This window comes from Hemitrygon akajei, chromosome 1 (genome assembly GCF_048418815.1).
Source record: "Hemitrygon akajei chromosome 1, sHemAka1.3, whole genome shotgun sequence".
NCBI classification, from domain to species: domain Eukaryota; kingdom Metazoa; phylum Chordata; class Chondrichthyes; order Myliobatiformes; family Dasyatidae; genus Hemitrygon; species Hemitrygon akajei.
In genome coordinates, this window is record NC_133124.1 from 74,486,552 (window position 1) to 74,506,521 (window position 19,970).

The 19,970-nt window shown below is 44.6% G+C and overlaps 1 protein-coding gene and 1 long non-coding RNA gene across 3 annotated transcripts in view; one reads left to right on the forward strand and one right to left on the reverse strand.

Moving 5' to 3' along the window:
• Window positions 1-12,039, reverse strand: part of cdh2 (cadherin 2, type 1, N-cadherin (neuronal)) — a 194,914-nt gene extending 182,875 nt beyond the window's left edge. The window contains exons 1-2 of the mRNA XM_073045892.1: window positions 11,669-12,039; window positions 7,117-7,225 (exon numbers count right to left, since the gene is read on the reverse strand). Of these exons, the coding sequence (XP_072901993.1) occupies window positions 7,117-7,225; window positions 11,669-11,713 (154 nt within the window). The 5' untranslated portion in view covers window positions 11,714-12,039. The remainder of the gene's footprint in view (window positions 1-7,116; window positions 7,226-11,668) is intronic.
• LOC140727921 (uncharacterized) overlaps window positions 9,259-19,970 on the forward strand; it is a 39,306-nt gene continuing 28,594 nt past the window's right edge. Inside the window, exons 1-2 of one of the 2 annotated variants that reach the window (XR_012098967.1) lie at window positions 9,259-9,297; window positions 9,704-9,759. This is a non-coding gene — a long non-coding RNA (uncharacterized lncRNA). The remainder of the gene's footprint in view (window positions 9,298-9,703; window positions 9,760-19,970) is intronic. The other variant, XR_012098969.1, reaches the window with a different exon arrangement.

Consider the following 19,970-nt stretch of genomic DNA (forward strand, 5'->3'; position numbering starts at 1 on the left):
AATAGAAGCAGGAAGTTACAAGGAAGGTTGATACAGGGAGAAGGCCTTTGACAAAGCCCTGTGTGGGAAGCAGGTCCAGAAGACCCAATCACTTGGCATTCAGGATGAAATTGTCAATTAGATTCAACGCTGGCTTGGTGGGAGAAGCCAGTGGCAACAGACAGTTGCCTCTCTGATTGGAAACCTGTAACTTGGTGTGCAGCAGGGATTGCTGCTGGTCTGTTGTAGTTGTTTATCTTAAAATAATGAAATAAACTGGATGGCACCAGGATTGGGGGCATAGTGGGCAATAACAAAATCTATCAGAGCTTGCAGCATGATCGGGACCAGCTGGATATATGGTCTAGAAAATGGCAGGTGGAATTTAATGCCGACAAGTGTAAAGTGTGGCACTTTGAGAGCACAGACCAGGGTAGGACTTACAGAGAGAGATGTGAAGTAGAACACCTCAGTGGCCAGGCAAGTGGACAAATCTGGAACAAATTGATGGGAATGTGAGGAGAATGAAAATTGGATTGATGCAGCACGAGTGTAAATGGGTGGATGATGACTGGCCCAAACTCACTGGGCTGAAGATCGTGTTTCGGTGTTTTGTGATTCTAGGCCTCTATGAAAAAGGTACAAGCAGAGAACTCAGAAGTTAGAATCTTAGGAATCAGAGATGAGGCCTGCAATCAGGTCCTAGTCATCAGCCATCCATCCTAATCATACATCACTCAATCATTTTGGCACCAAGTCATACTACACTGCTTTTCTGACTGGTTCAGGAAACAGAACCATACTGGGACAGATTTCACCGTACAGTAAATTCTCCATCACACAACATGTACAGGTTTCCCCCGCTATCCGAAGGTAGTGCGTTCCTATGAAACCGTTTGTAAGCCGAAACGTCGTAAAGCGAAGAAGCAATTACCATTAATTTATATGGGAAAAAGTTTTGAGCGTTCCCAGACCCAAAAAATAACCTACCAAATAGCACATAAAACCTAAAATAACACTAACATATAGTAAAAGCAGGAATGATATGATAAATACACAGCCTATATAAAGTAGAAATAACGCATACACAGTGTAGTTTCACTTACCAGAATCGGGAAGATTTAACCAAAACCGATTTGTAGGGGAAAAAAATAAATATCGGCATGTACACGCATGCACACACACCTGCCCGCACAAGGCTTCACGGTCATGGTAGTCTTTTCCCTGGCAAACACAAGTTTAAAGTGGGCGTCTTTTCTTGTAAAAGCGAAGTTGCGTAAAGTGAACATTGGAACACCTGTATATGCTTTGAAGATGGACAATTGCATTCTCTTGTAAAAACTGTATAATTTATGTTTAAAATGTTTTTTTAAAATTCATGAATTGCGCTATATGATGCTGCTACAAGTAGTTTTTTTATTACAGCAGTGCATATGTCAGTGAAATAGAGGGGAAAATCAGACTCAAACCTAGAACGTTACTGTCCTTTAGTTCTCTGAATACCCACTTACATCACCAACATATCAGAATGACCAAAACTGTAAATGGATCGAGACATTTCAGATCCCAGTGTCACTTCTGTTCCATTGTCCAGTTCCTCTCCCATGTGCAAATGAAAGTAGCAAATGTCTAAGACAGCTCTGAGAGACAATCCAATCTGTTGCATTTCCCCTTTCTATCCTCAGAACCTAACAAACTGAGATTCACTGTGATCTAGAATCCGCAGTTTGTGATTAACAGACATATGGAAGCCATCTTCGTTTCAGATCAAATTTCAGCAAACTACAAAATTTAAAGTAAAATTATTATCAAAGCACATGTCAGCATATCCAACCCTGAGACATTTTTTCTTTCATATTTGCCTTCAAGAAAATTTAAATACGCAATGAATGTAATGAACGTGAGATGAAGCATCCTTGAAGGGGAGTCCATAGGTTGTAGGAATAGTTCAGTGATGGGGCAAATGAAATTGAGTGAACTTATCCCTCAGACTCGACAGCTGATGGTTGAGGGGTAATAACTGTTCCTGAACCTGTGAAGTTGAGACCCCGAGACTCCTGCACCTTGTTACTGAAGAGAGCATTGCCTGGGTGGTGGGGGGGTCACTGATGACAAGATGTTGCTTTCCTATGACAGCACTGTGTAAACACGCTCAATGGTGGGGAGAGCTTTTCCCATGATGGACTGGGCCATATCCACTACTTTTGTAGGATATAGAGGAGTATGTGTGTGTCTGTCTGTGTGTTGGTGTTTCAGGGGTAGGATGCAGGGTCCTACCCCTCCCATAGATGCCAAGTTCTTTCAGCAGATTGTCTGAAAATGCAGCACAGGAAGAGGCATTTGAGGTCACAATGTTGTGTCAAATGATAATAGTTAAACCCTATCTTTACTGCCTGTGTATGATCCAAATCCCTCCACTCCCATATACTCGTATGTCTAACAGCCTCTTAAAGGCCACCACAACATCCTGGAAGGTCTGTAGTCTAGTGTAGTTTTGTATTGTTCATGTAACACCACTGTCCTGAAAAAAGTTGTCTCATTTTCACTGTGTACTGTACCAGCAGTTATGGTCAAAATGACAATAAAAGCAACTAGACATGACTTGACTAGGCACCCACAATAGCGGGGGGTAAAACTTGCACCTAATTATGGAAATTTTTGGGTCGAAACCCTTCGGCAGGATGCGCGAAATGTTGACAATATTCTTTTCTATAGATGCTGCCTGGCCTGCTGAATTCCTCCAGCATTTTGTGTGAATGGCTTGGATTTCCAGCATCTGCAGAATTTCTCTTGTTTGTCTACCCTATTGATTCCTCTTTAATTTTATTAAAATGATCAAGAAATTGAAAATGATGGGCAGCACAGAGGGGTTAGTGTAACAGCTGCTAACTGTAAGGAGTTAGTATGTTCTCCCTGTGACCATATGGATTTCCTCCAGGAGCTCCAGTTTCCTCTCACGTTCCACAGAGGTACAGGTTAGTAGGCTACTTGGTAACATGAGGCACAGGCTCATTGGGACGAAAGAGCCTGTTATTGTGCTGCATCTCTAAATAAAAGTAAAATAAAATAAATGAGGCATAGATAATGTGTAGTTTGTTGCTCTAGATTCCAGCAGCTGCAGTCTCTTGTGTCTCCACCTTAATCAGGGCGGCTTGCTGGTGAATAATGGACAAGCCAGTTGCTCAAGTGTAGCTTAGCATTCTTTCATCATCAACCATTGAGAAATTACACACCATTCATCTCACAGATGGTGGGTTCGAGCTCTGTGTCAATAAACGCAAGGCAAGAACCCCCTTCAGTGAGCTGCTGACGTTATGCCCAACAATAGCATCACGCAGCACAGGAGGTGATCACTTGGTTCTACAGCATCTGTGTTGGTTCTTTGGCAGACAGCCAATCAGTTCCACTATCCTGGTGCTATACCTCAAGACAACATCTGAAGATCCCAACCAGCTGGGCCACGTCATCTTCTCATGGCGACCATTGGAAAGGAGGTACAGAAGTCCCACACCACCAAGTTCAAGAACAGTTACTTCCTTTCAACCATTTGGTTCTTCAACTAACAGGCAGAACCCTAATCGCCAACTCTGTACAGCAAAACAATGACCGCTTTGCAATTTTAAATTCTAATTGTTTTCCCTGTAATTTAATTTAAATTTTCGTGGGAATGCTGCTTAACTGAGTACAGTATAAGGGCATCATGGTAGCACAGCAGTCAGCTTAACGCTTTGTAACACCACCAGTTGTAGTAAAATTCCCACTCTGCAAGGAGATTTCACATTCTCCCCATGACCGCGTGGGCTTCCTCCCACACGTGGGTTAGTAGGTGGTGGGCGTGCAAAGTTGCTACAGGAAGCACGGTGACACTTGGAGTTTGTTGGACATTGGCACAAACAACGCATTTCGCTGTCTGTTTCAATGTATGTGTGACACACAGCTAATCTTTGATGCCTCACGCCTGTAATGCTGCTGCAAGTAAGACCTTCACTGAAGCTGTGCATACATACACGACAGCAAACTCAACTTCAACCTAGTAATTTTGTCTTCAAACATTCACGCCCCACCATCAAGGACATCTTCAAAAGGCAGCATGCATCATTAAGGACCTTCACCATCCAGGACATGCCCTCTTCTCGTTACTGCCATCAGGAAGATGCTACAGGAGCCTGAAGAGAACATTTTAGGATCAGCTGCTTCCCCTCTGCCATGACATTTCTGAACCCATCAACTCACTATTTTGCTCTCTTTAGCATTATTTATTTTTGTATTTCACATTGCAACATAGTAATTCTGCAAAATTACACAACCAATGTCAGTGATAATGAACCAGATTCTGATTTGCCCAACTGGCATTTTCATATACGAGGGGTGATTAATAAGCTCATGATCTAAGGTAGGAGTCAATTTTAGAAAACCTAGTACATTTATTTTTCAACATTGTCCCCTCCTACATTTACACACTTAGTCCAGCGGTCCTGGAGCATACGGATTTGGGACTCCAGAAAGTGTCCACAGCATGGGGTGATTGATAAGTTTGTGGCCTAAGGTGGAAGGAGATGAGTTATTAACTTCAAACTTTCTGCATAAACACTGAAAGAGTTGACCTGTATGTGTATATAACGAGAGCTGTATAACAATGACAGTTTAATAGGAACTGGAGGGGATTTTTTTTTTAAAAAGTGGTATTAATGTTAAAAGAGCTGCCATTTGAGGTAGGTAAACAATTAGGACTGGACAGCTAAAGGAATAACAGTTCTTTGCAACATAATGAAAGGAGGAACACTGTTCAGTTTTGAAATGCTTAAAGAGAAACACTTATTAGAAAAACAAGATTTTTAATCGGTATTTACAGATGCGACAATATGTTAATAAGACGCTTAAAAATGTAACCAAGGCAAATACATGCTTGATAGAGCTCTTTAGAAAGGCATATAATTCAGATAATGGTGGTAGAATAATTTCAAGCATGTATAAGGGGTTGTCAAATCTTAAAACACATTCGACTTCATACATTAAAACAAAATGGGAGAAGGAAGGATCATTATATCTGAGGAAGAATGGACAACAATATGGAGATATCAATGGAAGTGTACCAGTTCACAGAAGTGGAGGGAGTTTGGATGGAAAAACTTGATAAGATATTTTATTATATCCTCTCAGAAATCCAATTATGATAGTAACCTCCCTGTTTGCTGGAGAAATTGTGGAAATCAAAATGCAAATCTTCATATTTTTTGGGACTGCCCTATCATCAAAACCTATTGGAGGGGGATACACAATGCCCTACAAGACATCTTTAAATGTGAAATACCCTTGGAGAGTAAGACCATATATTTTGGATATATACCTCAAGAATGGTTGAAAAGAGTAAATATTTAATGAATATACTGTTGGTGGCTGGTAAAAGACTCTTACTAGGAAATGGTTATCACAGGAGAGGCCAACTTTAAATACATGGATGGAAATTACAATGGACATTTATAAAATGGAGAAGATTACAGCATCTGTTAATCATAAGCTGGAACAATTTGATTCATACTGGGAAAACTGGTTTAACTACATAATGCCTCATAGGCCTGATTTTATTCTCACAAATCAATGACTCTGTTGTAAAAAAAAAGATCACTCCCTACTTGTACATAGTTCTTTCCTTTTGCTTGTTTTTTCTTTCCATTCTTTTCTATAAGTGTATACCTCAGATAAATACTTTGTGGAGATTTGTGATATATATGATTATATGATGTATATGTACAATGTCTGAAATACATCTTATGGAAATGTTTGTTTGATGAACTTCAATAAAAAAATAAATTACAAATAAAAAGTTGGACAAGGTACATAAGATTGGGAAGATTTAGAATGTTATGGGCCAAACATTAGTAAATGGGACAAGCTTGAATGGGATTCTAGGTCAGCATGGAGCAGTTGGGCTGAAGTGTGTTTCCATGTTGTATAACTTTGTCATCACTGCCTTAACACCGATAATCAACACATCTTAGCATTTTAAAGTAACAAAGACTCATCAGTTCAGTTTTCTCCAAGATGGTCTGAAGATCCAAAAAGACACTCCAGGTTAGCAATAAGGCACAAATTAGTACAACCCAATGACCCTCACCAATTTTTACAGGTGCACTATAGAAAGCATCAACTTGGTATGGTACCCACTCTGCCCGGCACTAGAAGAAGTTGCAGACTTGTAAACTTAGCAGTCACTTCTGACTTCCCGCTGCCTTGGGAAAGCAGCCAGCATTATCAAGGACTCCCTCCCATCCTGCACTTTCCTTCTTCTCCACCCCCACTGCTCCTGTCAGATGAAAGATACAAAAGTTCAAAAGCACATATCAATCTCAACAACTTCTACCCCACTGTTATCAGACACTTGAACGGACCTCACCATTCCCCCCCGATATGCCTGCACTACAACTTCTCTGTAGTTGCTTCAATACATTCTGCATAGTTTTCTTTTTATCATCTCAATAAAATTATGTAGGGCTCGATCTACCAGGAAAGTGTGGTTTTCCACTGTATCTCAGCATGTGACAATAATAAACCAATACTATACATTTCATCCAGGAACCTCAAAACAGTTACTTAACCAACCCTGTCGATGACATCCAGAGATACCATCCCCCCCAACAGCATCAGAGATCTGAAAGACTTCATATCCGATAAAACCAGAGTTGCTATCTATAAACATATTGCTCCACCCTGTAATATCAACTTCTTTCCCAATAAAACACAATTTCACACTGACAAGGAACCTCACCAATTCAGTGTTCTCCAAGGAAGTCTGAAAACGCAAAAAGCCATTTCAGCTTTGCAAGAAACCATCAAACGCAGATGCAGAATTGAACACCAGCAATTTAGGCCCTTAAAGTCAGAAGTCAAGCCTTCAGTTGCTTAAAATAATGTCAATTACCAAATGACAAACAGCCAGCACAAGGTTTTTCTTCACATCCAACTGTTAGCAAAACAAAAAGTGGATGAATTTTCCAAGAGCAATATTTGCATTCTCTTTGCTCTTTCACTCTCTTATGTGAAGCTCAGAGGGACAGTACATCAAACCAGTTCTCTTCCGCCCAACACAAACATCCAACGATCTTTTGCAAAGGAAGTGATACTGAAAACATGAATTACCATTTAAGAGCAGTTGTCCTTTCTGAATGTCCCTTGACACCACTGCGTGGTATGTATCTTCTGTAAATCCAGACATGCACAGCGAGATTCCATCTGCCTCCACTGTTATCTTTGGGAGGGGGGGAAAAAGGATAAAATGTGATTTTTAAATCAGAATTTTCTGATGCAGCTCCCTTTGGTCTAAATCAGAGTTTTACATCAACAAGCAGAGGGGGTCCATATCCCATATTGCCTACATAGAAGGACATCAAGGGTTAGAACTGCATCATCCAGTAGGGAAACAGGCCATGCAGTTCATCTGGTCCATACCAACTAAAATGCCCAAAGCTAGCCCTGTTTGCACATACTCGGCTCATTTCCCTTGGAACCTTTCCTATCTGTGTACCTGTCAAAGTACCTTTTAAATGTTGTTAATATATTTGCCTCAACCACTTCCTTTGGTAGCTCAATCTGTGTATGCCCCAGCCTGTGTAGCGAAGTTGCTCTTCAGGTTCCTATTAAATTTCTCCCTCCTCACCTAAAACATATGCCCTTCTTGATTCTCCAATCAATGTCGGTCCTCTGACCAACATTGGAGGAATTCACTGTAAAATGTTTGTGAAGTATTTTTCTTACTGGAGTTAGAGTGTTGCAATAATGTTCTTCCTGCCATTCTCTTGTAATATAACTGAACACCTTGCAATCCTATTACGATAGCTTGAGTCAAGGATGAGTTTATTGTCTTAGGTTGCAATGAGACATTGATCTGAAAGGCCCATTTCTGTGCTTTACATCTTCATAACTACTGCATACAAAGTGGCCTCAGTCTATTCTGGCCCACCATTTCCAAACAATTCCCCACTTTTCCTTTTCAAAGATAAAATTCAAAGCTCATTTATTACCAAAGCATTATACATAATACAACTGAGATTTGCTCTTCCTTTCAAAAGATGTCAACAATTTTTCAAATTTTTCAACTGTCCATCAACAGCATTCAAGACACAAGACATATAGAAAAGGCCCTTCAGCCCATTGAGGCCACATCAATCCCTTTTAATCTCCCTACATATCTGCCATTTTGCCCAGATCCTACCATCACACACACTAAGGCAATTTTACCATGGCCAATTAACCTACCAACATATTCATCTCGTCACAGGGAGAACATGCAAATTCCACACAGACAGCACTGGAGGTCAGAACTTACCATCACTGACATGGTGAAACAAATTTCATGACACATGTCAGTGATCATAAGCCTGATTCTAAACTTAGGTTTCTGGTGCTGTCAGGCAGTATACCAGTTGGTTGTTGTCCTCAAATGGGACTCTGTGCTATGAGACAATGGCTTAACACAAGCTGCACCACTGTCCCATCCCATTTGCACCAAAGAAACAGTACGGAAGCAAGCACCTTCAATTCACCAAATCCGACTCAACCATCATCACCCATTCACCAATAATCCTTTTAAATCCCATTTTTAAAAATTCTCCCCACATTCCTATTGATTCCTTCTGGATTCTACTAAGAGATTTACAGTGGGCCTATTAACTGACGAACTGATAAGAATGCGTTAAAACTTTGCATTGTTTAAACTTCCAGCCAATGTTAAAATTTATCTTAATACAGAGATATTTATGAAGATTAAAACAATTTAAGGGCGATAAACATGAAGACAACTTTGTCAGTGAATTACAGTAGGGGAGGGGTAAGTAAAAGAGTTACAGGCTAGGACAGAATAATTTAAAAGGTGCAAGAGTAGCTCTCACAACCCAAGATATTCAGACTCAGAATTATTACCACTGACATGTAAAATTTATTGCTTTGCCACATTCTTGTTATTTGAGTACTCATCAGCCACAAAATTCCTGGAGTTTTAGTTTCTGAATGGACTATGAACACATCTTATTATTACTCTTGCAATATTTATGTTAGTAATTGAATTTTTTTTTAAAAAGTCTTGCAAGTACCACCACTGCAAAACAACAAATTTCATGACATACGTCAGTGATAAGAAAATTGATTGTGTAGAAAAGATTCACAAGGATGTTCCTGGGACTGGGCTCCTGATAATAAGGAGGAATGGATAGGCTGGAACTTAGGAGTCTGAGGAGTGACCTAGTATAAATCCTGAGGGTTACGGTTCAGGTGGGTAGCCACACTACTTTTCCCAGGGTGGAGAACAAAGAACAATGATTCAAGGTGAGAGCAGAAAGATTTATTGGGCAATTGATAGGCAAGCTATTTTGTACAGACAGTAGTGAGTACATGGAAGAAGCTGTCAGAGGAAGCTAGTCAGGTATAATTCCAACGTTTAAAAGATTTTGACAGGTACACGGATAGGAAAGGTTTGGGAGATGTGGGCCAAAAACGGGAATCAGACCAAAAACTCAGTCAGCAAGGACCAGAGGGGCTGAAGGGCCAAATTTACTGCTGTAATATTCAAACTCAAGCCAAGTCTGTCTCATGCAATCTGCGTTAAACAACAAACTTAACAATTTTTAAATCTTCCAAATGCTGGAAAATAGAAACAGAAAGTGCTGGAAATGCACCCAATTCTGATGAAAGGTATTCAGCTTGAAACCTTAACCTGTTTCTTTTCTCACAGATGCTGCCTGACCGCTGAACATCTTCAGCATGCTGTGTGAATGACATAGGTGCATGGTAAGTGGGGAGAAATCCAGAGGGTACCTTCTTCACCCAGAGTGGCGAACTGAGAGAGAATCGCGGACAGCATTTTAAAATGTGCCGTTTAAAACCTGAATTGCTTGAGGACCAGGGATAAGTGTTGGGCAACAGGGTTATTACAGATGGGCACCCACTGGCCAATACCAGGGCAGTATCCCTGCCATACAATTTGGTGGCAAACTCGACTGCTTTACAATGCTTTACTAAAAGAAAACTATTTGAAAAATTAGTTACAATTGGTGTGGGTGCTGTTAGATTAAGTGGGGGGGGGGGGGTGACTGAATTGCTATATTTTAAATGCACCTTGCCAAACCCTGGATCAATGGTAATTTAATCCTTGCGAGCAAACTTTAACCTATTAATCCCTGGTATAATTTATGCACACCCAACCAAACATTTAAAGACGCTATCCCTCATAAACATACTGAAAATATTAAAACATAGACACAACAACCTCCATGTGCAGTGTATTATCAAAACAAAAACCTGACATCAAATGCGAATGCCGGCGTTCTATAAACTCGTTCTTAAATTTTCCTTCCAAACTCCACTTCAGGTTTCTAGAGGTCAGTCGTAGAATGAACGTTACGCATTAATGAGAGCAAAGTTCTAGTATTTTTCATCCGAACTCCGCCCTCCGCTGTTATTTTGTTGCATTTTAAAACAGTCCCTATTGTACTGGTCCTTATCCAAACGCAATGCAAAAAAATAGAGCCATAAAGACTGTTGTAATTTAAATCGACCTAAATGTGCAGCTAACGGGAAAGCCATTCGCAGATGCAATCCTTTTCCCCTCGCTCTTCATTGTTTTCTAAAACTGCTTCTTGCTAACATGCTAAGAACCAAGGGAGCGGGCCGCAGTAGGGACAGGGTACAAATGGCCAAAAATGTATATTCTAGACGCCTTCAGGGTCACCTGCTGGAAAATGAGACTGCACTGCATTAGAAGGTTTAATGCAGCGAAAAGCCAACGCCGAGGTTTAAGCAAGGTGCTGGCAATCAGAGACGATGCAGGGCCGTAAATCCGTTCACACTGCGCCGTCTCTCAATGTGCAAAGTGTTCCCCCTCCCCTCAAAAAAAACGAAAGACTATGAGGTCTTTATGCAATCTAGCCTTTCCGATTCACGGAACATTGTGCATTTTTCGGAAACTTTAAGTGAGTCCTCTCCTTTATACAATGGATGTGCAAATCTTGAGATTTATAAATCTTTATAATCCCAAGATTTGCAAAAAGCGAACTGTAAATCGTGAGACTCTACACGCAGAAGGTACCCCGGGAATATAAGGGCGCGGGAGATGAGTCCTTTTAATCCCTCTGGAAACAAAACACGGCGGTTGTCTCTGCGCACTCGGGATCGATCCCTCCCTCGACAGTGTCCCAAGACCCTGTTTCTACTCTTTACGGGGGCAGTTGAAGTCTTCCCGTCTCACTCTCTCGGTCAGTGCTCAGTTAAACCCTCCGCCCAACTCAGTGATTGTCCCCGTCTCTGTCTCAGTATCTTGGTAACTTGTCTCCCTCACCTCCTGGGGAATGTCCCACCCTCACTTTGTCTCTCCGCTCTTCGTCCAATCCTTCGTTCCTTATCCATCCCCTCCTTCGTCCCTTCCCAATCCCCCTCTCCATCTCTCCTTTCTCTTTCCTCTGCACCCATCTTCCTCTCCCCATTCACCCTTATCCTCTCACCCCTTCCCTCCCTCTCCACCTTTTCTCCTACTCTCCGTCTATCGTTCCCTCGCCCCTTCCCTTCCTCTCCCCATCCAGACCTCGCCACCCTCCCCCTCTCCCAAGCCACCATCCTTCTTTATCTCTCTCTCCCCCCTCCCGCCTCCTTGGCTCCAGACGCCCCGCTCCGAGGCACCTGCGCCGGGGAAGGTGCTACTTACCCACAGTACAGCCGCCAGCAGCACCGCCGCTTCTGTGCGAACCATGGCCGCGGGGCGGCTCCGCTCCACTCGGGCCTCTTCTCTCCCTCTGACCCGGCCTCGAACTCCTGGGCTCCGGGGGTTACCCCCCACCCCCTGTGGCTGTCCGGCCCTGACCCGCCGCCCGCAAGGCGGAGAGAGGAAAGGAGAAAGCGGAGAGGGAGTGATGTAGAGAGCGATGCTGAACGGAGACAGAATGGAGCCCGGCGGCGAATACAAAGTATCAGTGGGATCTGACTGGATACAAAGTGCCACTTGGCTCCGGCTGGATACAAAGTAACGGCGCTCCGGCTCCCAGCGGCTCACACTCAATGAGTGCCCAAGCCCCGCTCGGCAGCGGCGCAAGAGGCGGAGCTACGCCCCTCCCACTAATTCCCACCCCTACAACGCACCTCCCACACATTCCCATCCCATTCCTGCCCCTATCACGCCCCACCCCAATTAAGTAATGTGGACTCTTACCTGCTGCTACCTCGCCTTCCCTCCACATTCCCACCTGCCTACCCTCTTTCATTGTTTCCGTTCCTGCCCCTAACCACCCTCCATCCCTTGCCACTCCCACCACATCGCACCCCTTCACCCCTCCGCTAGTAATTCCTCCCCTATTCTCCCACCGCCACCCAGGTACCCAGCCAAATCCCCCTTTCAGTCTCTGATCATCCTTTCCATCCTGCCCTCCCCTGTCCAACCTCACCCTTCACTATTCCCTCCCCTACTTCCACCCCCTTACCCTTTCTCCCAAGCCCTCGCCATCCAACACCCTCTGATGTTGGCCACTCCACCTTCACCCTTTTTGTCCCTATGTTCCCCCTCTCCTTCCACTGCCCAAAATCAAATCCATACCTCCCACCTTCTCCCTCGCTCTCCCTCCATTCCCACCTCCTACCTTACATTCCACCTCTTACTGTCTTCCCCATCCCTTCCTCTGTTCCTCAGCCCTGCCCCTCCTAAACAACCACTTTACTATTGCCTCATCATTACCCATACTCGATATTAAAAACTCTTAGCCACCTCTCCCCATCTCCCTCCTTCCACTCTTTCCCTCTTTCCCCTCCCTCCTTCCATCCTCCCCTTCCCTCTCCCCCTCCCCTCCTCTCCTCTCCCTCCCCTATTGCCCACATTCTACCTTTTTCCTCTTCCCTCCCTTCTCCATTGCCCTCCCCTGCTGAACCATCCTCCCCATCTCCCAAACTTAACCTCATCCTTTCTTCTTCCCACTCAACCCTCCTTCCCACCTCTTCCTCTGTTCCTCCCCCCTCCCCCTCCTCCCCATATGGGGGAAGGAGGAGTTAGAGGGGTCAGAGTGAGTTGGGATTGGGGTGGAAGAGAGTGGGATTGGGGTTGGAGAAAGGGTGAATGAGGGATCAGAGTAGGAGAGAGTCAGATTGGGGTCGGAGAAAGGGAGAGCGTGGGATAGGGGTTGGAGGGAGGGAGACCGTGAGATTGGGATGGGAGAGAGTCACATCGAGGTTGGAGAGAAAGAGCGTGGGATTGGTGTCAGAGGGAGGGAGGGAGGGAGGGAGGGTGGGACTGGGTGGGGGAGAGGTAGGGGAGGATGTAACAGTGAGTTAGGGAGAAGAGGCATGTAGAGAGGATTCGTCCCTTACCTCTCCCCCACCTAATCCCACTCTCTCTCCCACCCCAATCCCACTCTCTCTCCCACCCCAATCCCACTCTCTCTCCCACCCCAATCCCACTCTCTCTCACCCCAATCCCACTCTCTCACCCCAATCCCACTCTCCAACCCTTCTGCTGCCTTTGCCCCAACCCCACTGCCTGCCTCCTCCCTGTCCCTCTCCTCGCACATCATTATTATCTATCCTTGTACCAATAGTCTGTCCCTTCCTTACCCACATACTTTTGCCCTCCCTTTCCCTCCATGTCTTCCCCTTTCCTATCCCCATCTATTCTTCTCTAATCCATTCCCCCTTTTCCTCACAGTTTTTGCAACCATCCCTTCCTATCCAACTATCCTCTAACTCCCTTCCAGTCCCACTGTCCTCCTTGACCACCCCTCCCCAACTTTCCCTTCCATCCTCCTTCCTATTCTCAGCTCATCTCAAGCTGTCTCCTCCTCTCCCCTCAATTATCTCCCTCCCTGCAATCTTACCTTCGTATTGCTCCTCCTTAATAATTCTATCCCCTCCCCAATCCTTCCTTCCCATCTACTGCCCTCCCACACCCTACCTTCTTCCTTCCAGCTCCTTCCTTGCCCTCCAGTACCTCCTCTACCCTCCTCACATCCACCTCCTCACTCCCCCTCCTCTGACAATCCTATCTTTTCCCTCTGTTTCGTCTTGTCCACAACCACTTCACCTACCTCCCCTCTGGTGCACTATCTCTTCTCCCAGCCCTCTCCTTCTGCGTTCTCCCACTCCCTTCATCCTCATTTTCCTCTGCCTTCCCTCATTTTCCTTTACTCCTTCCTCTTGCCCTCTTCTCCCCTCAACCCCTCTTTCCAAATCCTCCTCCCTCTTCATTTCCCTCACCAATATCCTTCCCATTTCAACCCTCCTCAGCCTCCTGCTCTCTCTCCCACCTCCATGCCTTGTCTCCTCCCCGTTCCAGAGTCAGTGAGTCATACATAACACCATCAGCCCCAACCATTTCACCCTGACCAAGCTCATCTAAGCTCTGTTTGGCCCATATCACTCCAAACCTTTTCTATCCATGTACCTTTCCAACTGTTTTTAAATGTTGATGTGGTACATGCCTCAACTACTTCCTCTGGCAGCTCATTCCATACACCCACCACCCCCTTTGAGAAGGAAATGTCCCTCAGGTCTCCTTTAAGTTCTGCTCCCCCCCCCCCCCCGCCCCGCCCCTTAAAGGGATAGATTCATACAGCAGATTAAATAAGCCATTCAGCCCATTCTTGCTATGCCTCACCCATCTGTGCTAATGCTATCTGCTAGCATTTGTTCTGAAGCCTTCTCTGCCTCATGCAGATACTGCTCAGATCAAAGTTCAAAATAAATTTATTATCAAAGTATGAACGGTACATATATGTCACCATATACTACTCTGAGATTCACTTTCTTGCAGGCAGTTACAGGACAAATCAATGCAGTGAATTTTTACGAAAAGCTGCATAAACAGACAAAGACTGATGAACTTTGAACTTTAAACTTTGAACAACCAATGTACAAGGCAGACAAACTGTACATAAGACCCTAAGATCAGAAGATACAGAAGCAGTTAGGGCATTTGGCCCATCGAGTCTGCAAACCTTTCAATCATGGCTGATTGATTTACTTTCCCAGCCCTTCTTCTGCCTTCTCCCCATAAAATAATACTGAGAACATGAGTTGTAAAGAATCCTTCAGAGTGAGTCTGTAGGTTGTGGAGTCATTTCAGAGTAGTAGTGATTGAAGTTATCCATGCCGGTTCAGGAGGTTGATGGTTGCAGGGTACAAGCTGTTTCTGCAGCTGGTGGTGTGGGTCCTAAGGCTTCAGAGCCTCCACACTGTCTGTATCGTTTTCCATTACTGGACATTGGTGTGTCCATCTCAGGCTGTGAGGTAAACAGTTATTATACTCCACTGTGTATCTATCAAAGATTTTAGTGACATGCTGAATTTGTACAAACTTCCAAGAAAGCAGAGGTGCTGTCATGCTTTCTTTATGAGACACTTACATGCTGGTCCCAGGACAGATCCTCTGATATGATAATGCCAAAGGATTTAAAGCTCCTGACCGTCTCCATCTGTGATCCTCTAATGAGGACTGGCTCATGGAGCTCTGAGTTTTTCCACCTGTAGTCAATAATCAGCTCTAGAGGTATCCAGATGTTGACTGCCTCACCATCTTCAAAGGCATTATATTTCAAATGTTCTTGAAGTGAAAGTTTTCTTCCTGATATCCTCTCTAAACCTCTTACCTTAAACATGTGCTCACTGGTCTTCTTTCTTCTCTTACCCCCCCCCCCTTCCTCTCTTGTCCCTTTCCCTGCCTATCCCCCTCCTCATTTTTGCTGTCCTCTCCCTCCCTTTGCATTCCCATCTTTCTCTCTTCCCTCTTCCCCCTCAGCCTTTCTACCTTTCTCCCTTCAGTAGGGTGTGTCTCTGAGTGAGCCTAGTACCGGTTAGTGTTGTTCGAGCACGCACTGACTCCATGGGCTCAAGGTTCTCACAGTTTATGAGGACGTGAGCAGAGACTGCAAGGTGAAGATCAAATGGACTGCAACACAGAGGCCCATTCAGGAATGTGGTGCTCGAGGGTTCAGTACAGTTAGGAGGGTGGAGGATGGTGGGTATGTGCCAGAGGAAGTGATAGAGACGGGTACACTAACAATATTTAAAAGACATTGGGCAGATACATGAGAAGGACAGGTTTAGAGAGATAAGGGCCAAACACAGACAAATGTGACGAGACCATGTGATCATAAGGCATAGGAGCAGAATTAGGCTTCTTGGGCCATTGAGTCTGATCTGCCATTCAATCGTGGCTGATTTACTTTCCCTCCCAATCAATTCTCCTGCCTTCTCCCCATAGTCTTTGATATCCTTACTAATCAGGAATCTATCAAACTCTGCTTTAAATATACCCAAGGACTTGGCCTCCACAGCTGTCAATGACAGTGAATTCCACGCATTCACCACTCTCTAGCTAAAGAAATTCCTCCTCACCTCTGTTCTAAAGGGACTTCCTTCTATCTTCTCGTCCCAGACTGTCCCACTATTGGAAGCATTCAATATTGAGGCCTTTCAATATTTGATAGGTTTCAATGAGATCCACCCACTCCCACTCATTGTTCTAAGCTCCAGCGACAGGCCCAAAGCCATCAAGTGCTCCTCAACTATTAATTCTTTCATTCCCAGGATCATTCTCACAGACTTCCTCTGGATCCTCTCCAATGCTAGCACATCCTTTCTTAGATATTGTGCCCAAAATATCCAATGCCGGCTCAGGTATACAGAAGACGCCAGACAGGAGAGCAGTCCTGTTCCAGGGTTTCAACCTGAAATGTCAGCAATTCCTTTCCCACCTGAGATGCTGCTCAACCCACTGAGTTCCTCCAGCAGATTGTTTGTAGAACAAGTAGGCAACTTGGTCAGCATGAATGAGTTGGCCGAAGGGCCTTTTCCATGCTGTATGACTCTATGCCTATGATACTCTGCAAATCCAAGTGCAGAAGGCTGTATTGCTCCCAGGGCTGGAGAGGAACTTGGAGTGAGAGGGGAGGGGTCCATTTTGGAACCAATTAAAAATGTTCTGCTGAAGGATTGTGTGCAGCCAGGGTCCAACGTGAGGGCACCATGCTAGCGTAGAGGTTAGTCCATTGCTATTACTGTTCAGGGCACCGGAGTTCGGAGTTCAATCCCAGCATCCTCTGTAAGGCGTCTCTCTATGTCCTCCCCGTGGAATGCATGGGTTTCCTCCCACGGTCCAAAGACCTACTGTAAATTGTCCCATGATTAGGTTAGGGTTAAATCGGGGTTGTTGAGGGTTAGAAACATAGAAAATAGGTGCAGGAGTAGGCCATTCGACCCTTCGAGCCTGCACCACCATTCAGTATGATCATGGCTGATCATCCAACTCAAAACCCTGTACCTGCTTTCTCTCCATACCCCCTGATCCCTTTAGCCACAAGGGCCATATCTAACTTCCTCTTAAATATAGCCAATGAACCGGCCTCAATTGTTTCCTGTGGTAGAGAATTCTACAGATTCACCACTCTGTGTGAAGAAGTTTTTCCTCATCTCGGTCCTAAAAGGCTTCCCCTTTATCCTTAAACTGTGACCCCTCGTTCTGGACTTCCCCAACATCGGAAACAATCTTCCTGCATCTAGCCTGTCCAATCCCTTTAGAATTTTATACGTTTCAATAAGATCCCCCCTCAGTCTTCTAAATTCCAGTGAGTATAAGCCTAGTCAATCCAGTCTTTCTTCATATGAAAGTCCTGCCATCCAGGAATCAATCTGGTTAACCTTCTCTGTACTCCCTCTATGGCAAGAATGTCTTTCCTCAGATTAGGGGACCAAAACTGCACACAATATTCTAGGTGCGGTCTCAGCAAGGCCTTGTACAACTGTAGTAGAACCTTCCTGCTCCTGTACTCAAATCCTTTTGCTATGAATGCCAACATACCATTTGCCTTTTTCACCGCCTGCTGTACCTGCCTGCCCACCTTCAATGACTGGTGTACAATGACACCCAGGTCTCGTTGCATCTCCCCTTTTCCTAATCGGCCACCGTTCAGATAATAATCTGTTTTCCTGTTCTTGCAACCAAAGTGGATAACCTCACATTTATCCACATTAAATTGCATTTGCCATGAATTTGCCCACTCACCTAACCTATCCAAGTCACCCTGCATCCTCTTAGCATCCTCCTCACAGCCAACACCGCTGCCCAGCTTTGTGTCATCCACAAACTTGGAGATGCTGCATTTAATTCCCTCGTCTAAATCATTAATATATATTGTAAACAACTGGGGTCCCAGCACTGAGCCTTGCGGTACCCCACTAGTCACTGCCTGCCATTCTGAAAAGGTCCCGTTTACTCCCACTCTTTGCTTCCTGTCTGCCAACCAATTCTCTATCCACATCAATACCATACCCCCAATACTGTGTGCTTTAAGTTTGCACACTAATCTCCTGGGGTGGGGTGGTTCAAAAGTCAAAGTTCAAAAGTCCCAAAGGGCGCTGTATCTCTAAATAAAACTAAAATATATTTAACACTAGAACCACAGTGGCTACCTAAGCCACTGCAAATTAGGAAATGTTTGGTTCAGAAAGTGGAGCAGGAGGAACAGGTTCATGAACACTGGCACGAGGAATGGGGCAAGTGATAGATATGCTGTTGAGAAAGGGTTCAGGTTTCTTACTGAGATACAAGAGTCAGCAGGTACTAGAGTCTGAACCAGAAAGTGAAACTGCAGGAGGAATTCAGTGGGGAGAAATGGACAGTTAACATTTTGAATCTCCAATATATTGACTCTCCATTTCCCTCCATAGATGCTGCCTGACCTACTGAGTTCCTTCAACAGTTTGTTTTGTGCTTCACGTTTCTTTCCCATCCTCCACACACTCCATCTACTCAGCACTCACACTCTCCCTCTACTGGGTCCCCTCATCCCAAAGTTCCCACCAAAATGCTACAAGAGATGCAGGTGTAATCTCCAGAAAGCCATCTCTCGAGTGAAGTGCAGATTCTGGACGAGACTGATATCAATGAGGGATGTTTAACAGCTGTGGCAGGGCTTGAATGCTATAACCTCCCTCAACGTTGAATCTTGTGACATAGGGGACAGAAGATTTTCTCTTCCATATGAGCTCAACACCTCTAGGCTCACTTTGATCACCAGAACAGGGAGGTACCATTGCACACCCCATGTCTCCCAATAATCCTTTGGTCTCAGCATCTGAAGATGATGTGCGGACTGCCTTCAAGAGAGTGAATCCAAGGAAAGCATCCAGTCTGGACGGAGTACCTGGCCGAGTACTGAAGACCTGTGCAGACCAAATGGCCGGTGTATTCATGAATATCTTCAACTTTTTGCCCCGGCAGTGTGATATCTACCTGCTTCAAACAGGCTTCATTGGTACTGCTGCCCAAGAAGAGCATGGTAACCTGTCTAAATGACTATTGCCTGGTGACACTTACGTCCATAGTGATGGAGTGTTTTGAGAGGCTGGTGTTGAAGAATATCAGCTCCTGTCTGAGTGGCAATTTGCCTACTGAACCAACAAGTCTACAGCAGGTGTTATCTCATTGACTCTTCACACTACCCTGGAACATCTGGACAGAAAAGGTGCATGCAACAGGATGCTCTTTATCAATTACAGCTTGGCATTTAATACCATTGTCCCCTCAAAACTACTCAGTAAACTCCAAGACCTGGGCCTCAATATCCCCTTGTGTAATTAGATCCTGGATCTAATAGACCCCAGTCAGTTTGAATTGGCAAAAATATTTTCACCTCAGTCTTGAGCAGCACAGGAGCACCGCAGGGATGTGTACTTAGCCCCCAGCTCTACTCGCTTCATACCTGTGACTGTGAGGCTAAGTACAGCTCCAACTCTACATACGCATTTGTTGATGGCACCGCAGTTGTGGGCTGTATCAAAGGTGGTGATGAATCAGCATACAGGAGGGAGACTGAACATTTGGCTGAGTGGTGTAATAACAACAACCTCTCACTCAGTGTCAATAAGACCAAAGAGCTGATTGTAGACTTCAGGAGGGGGAAACCAGATATCCATTAGCCTGTAATCATCAGAGGATCAGAGATGGAGAGGTTCAGTAACTCTAAAGTTCT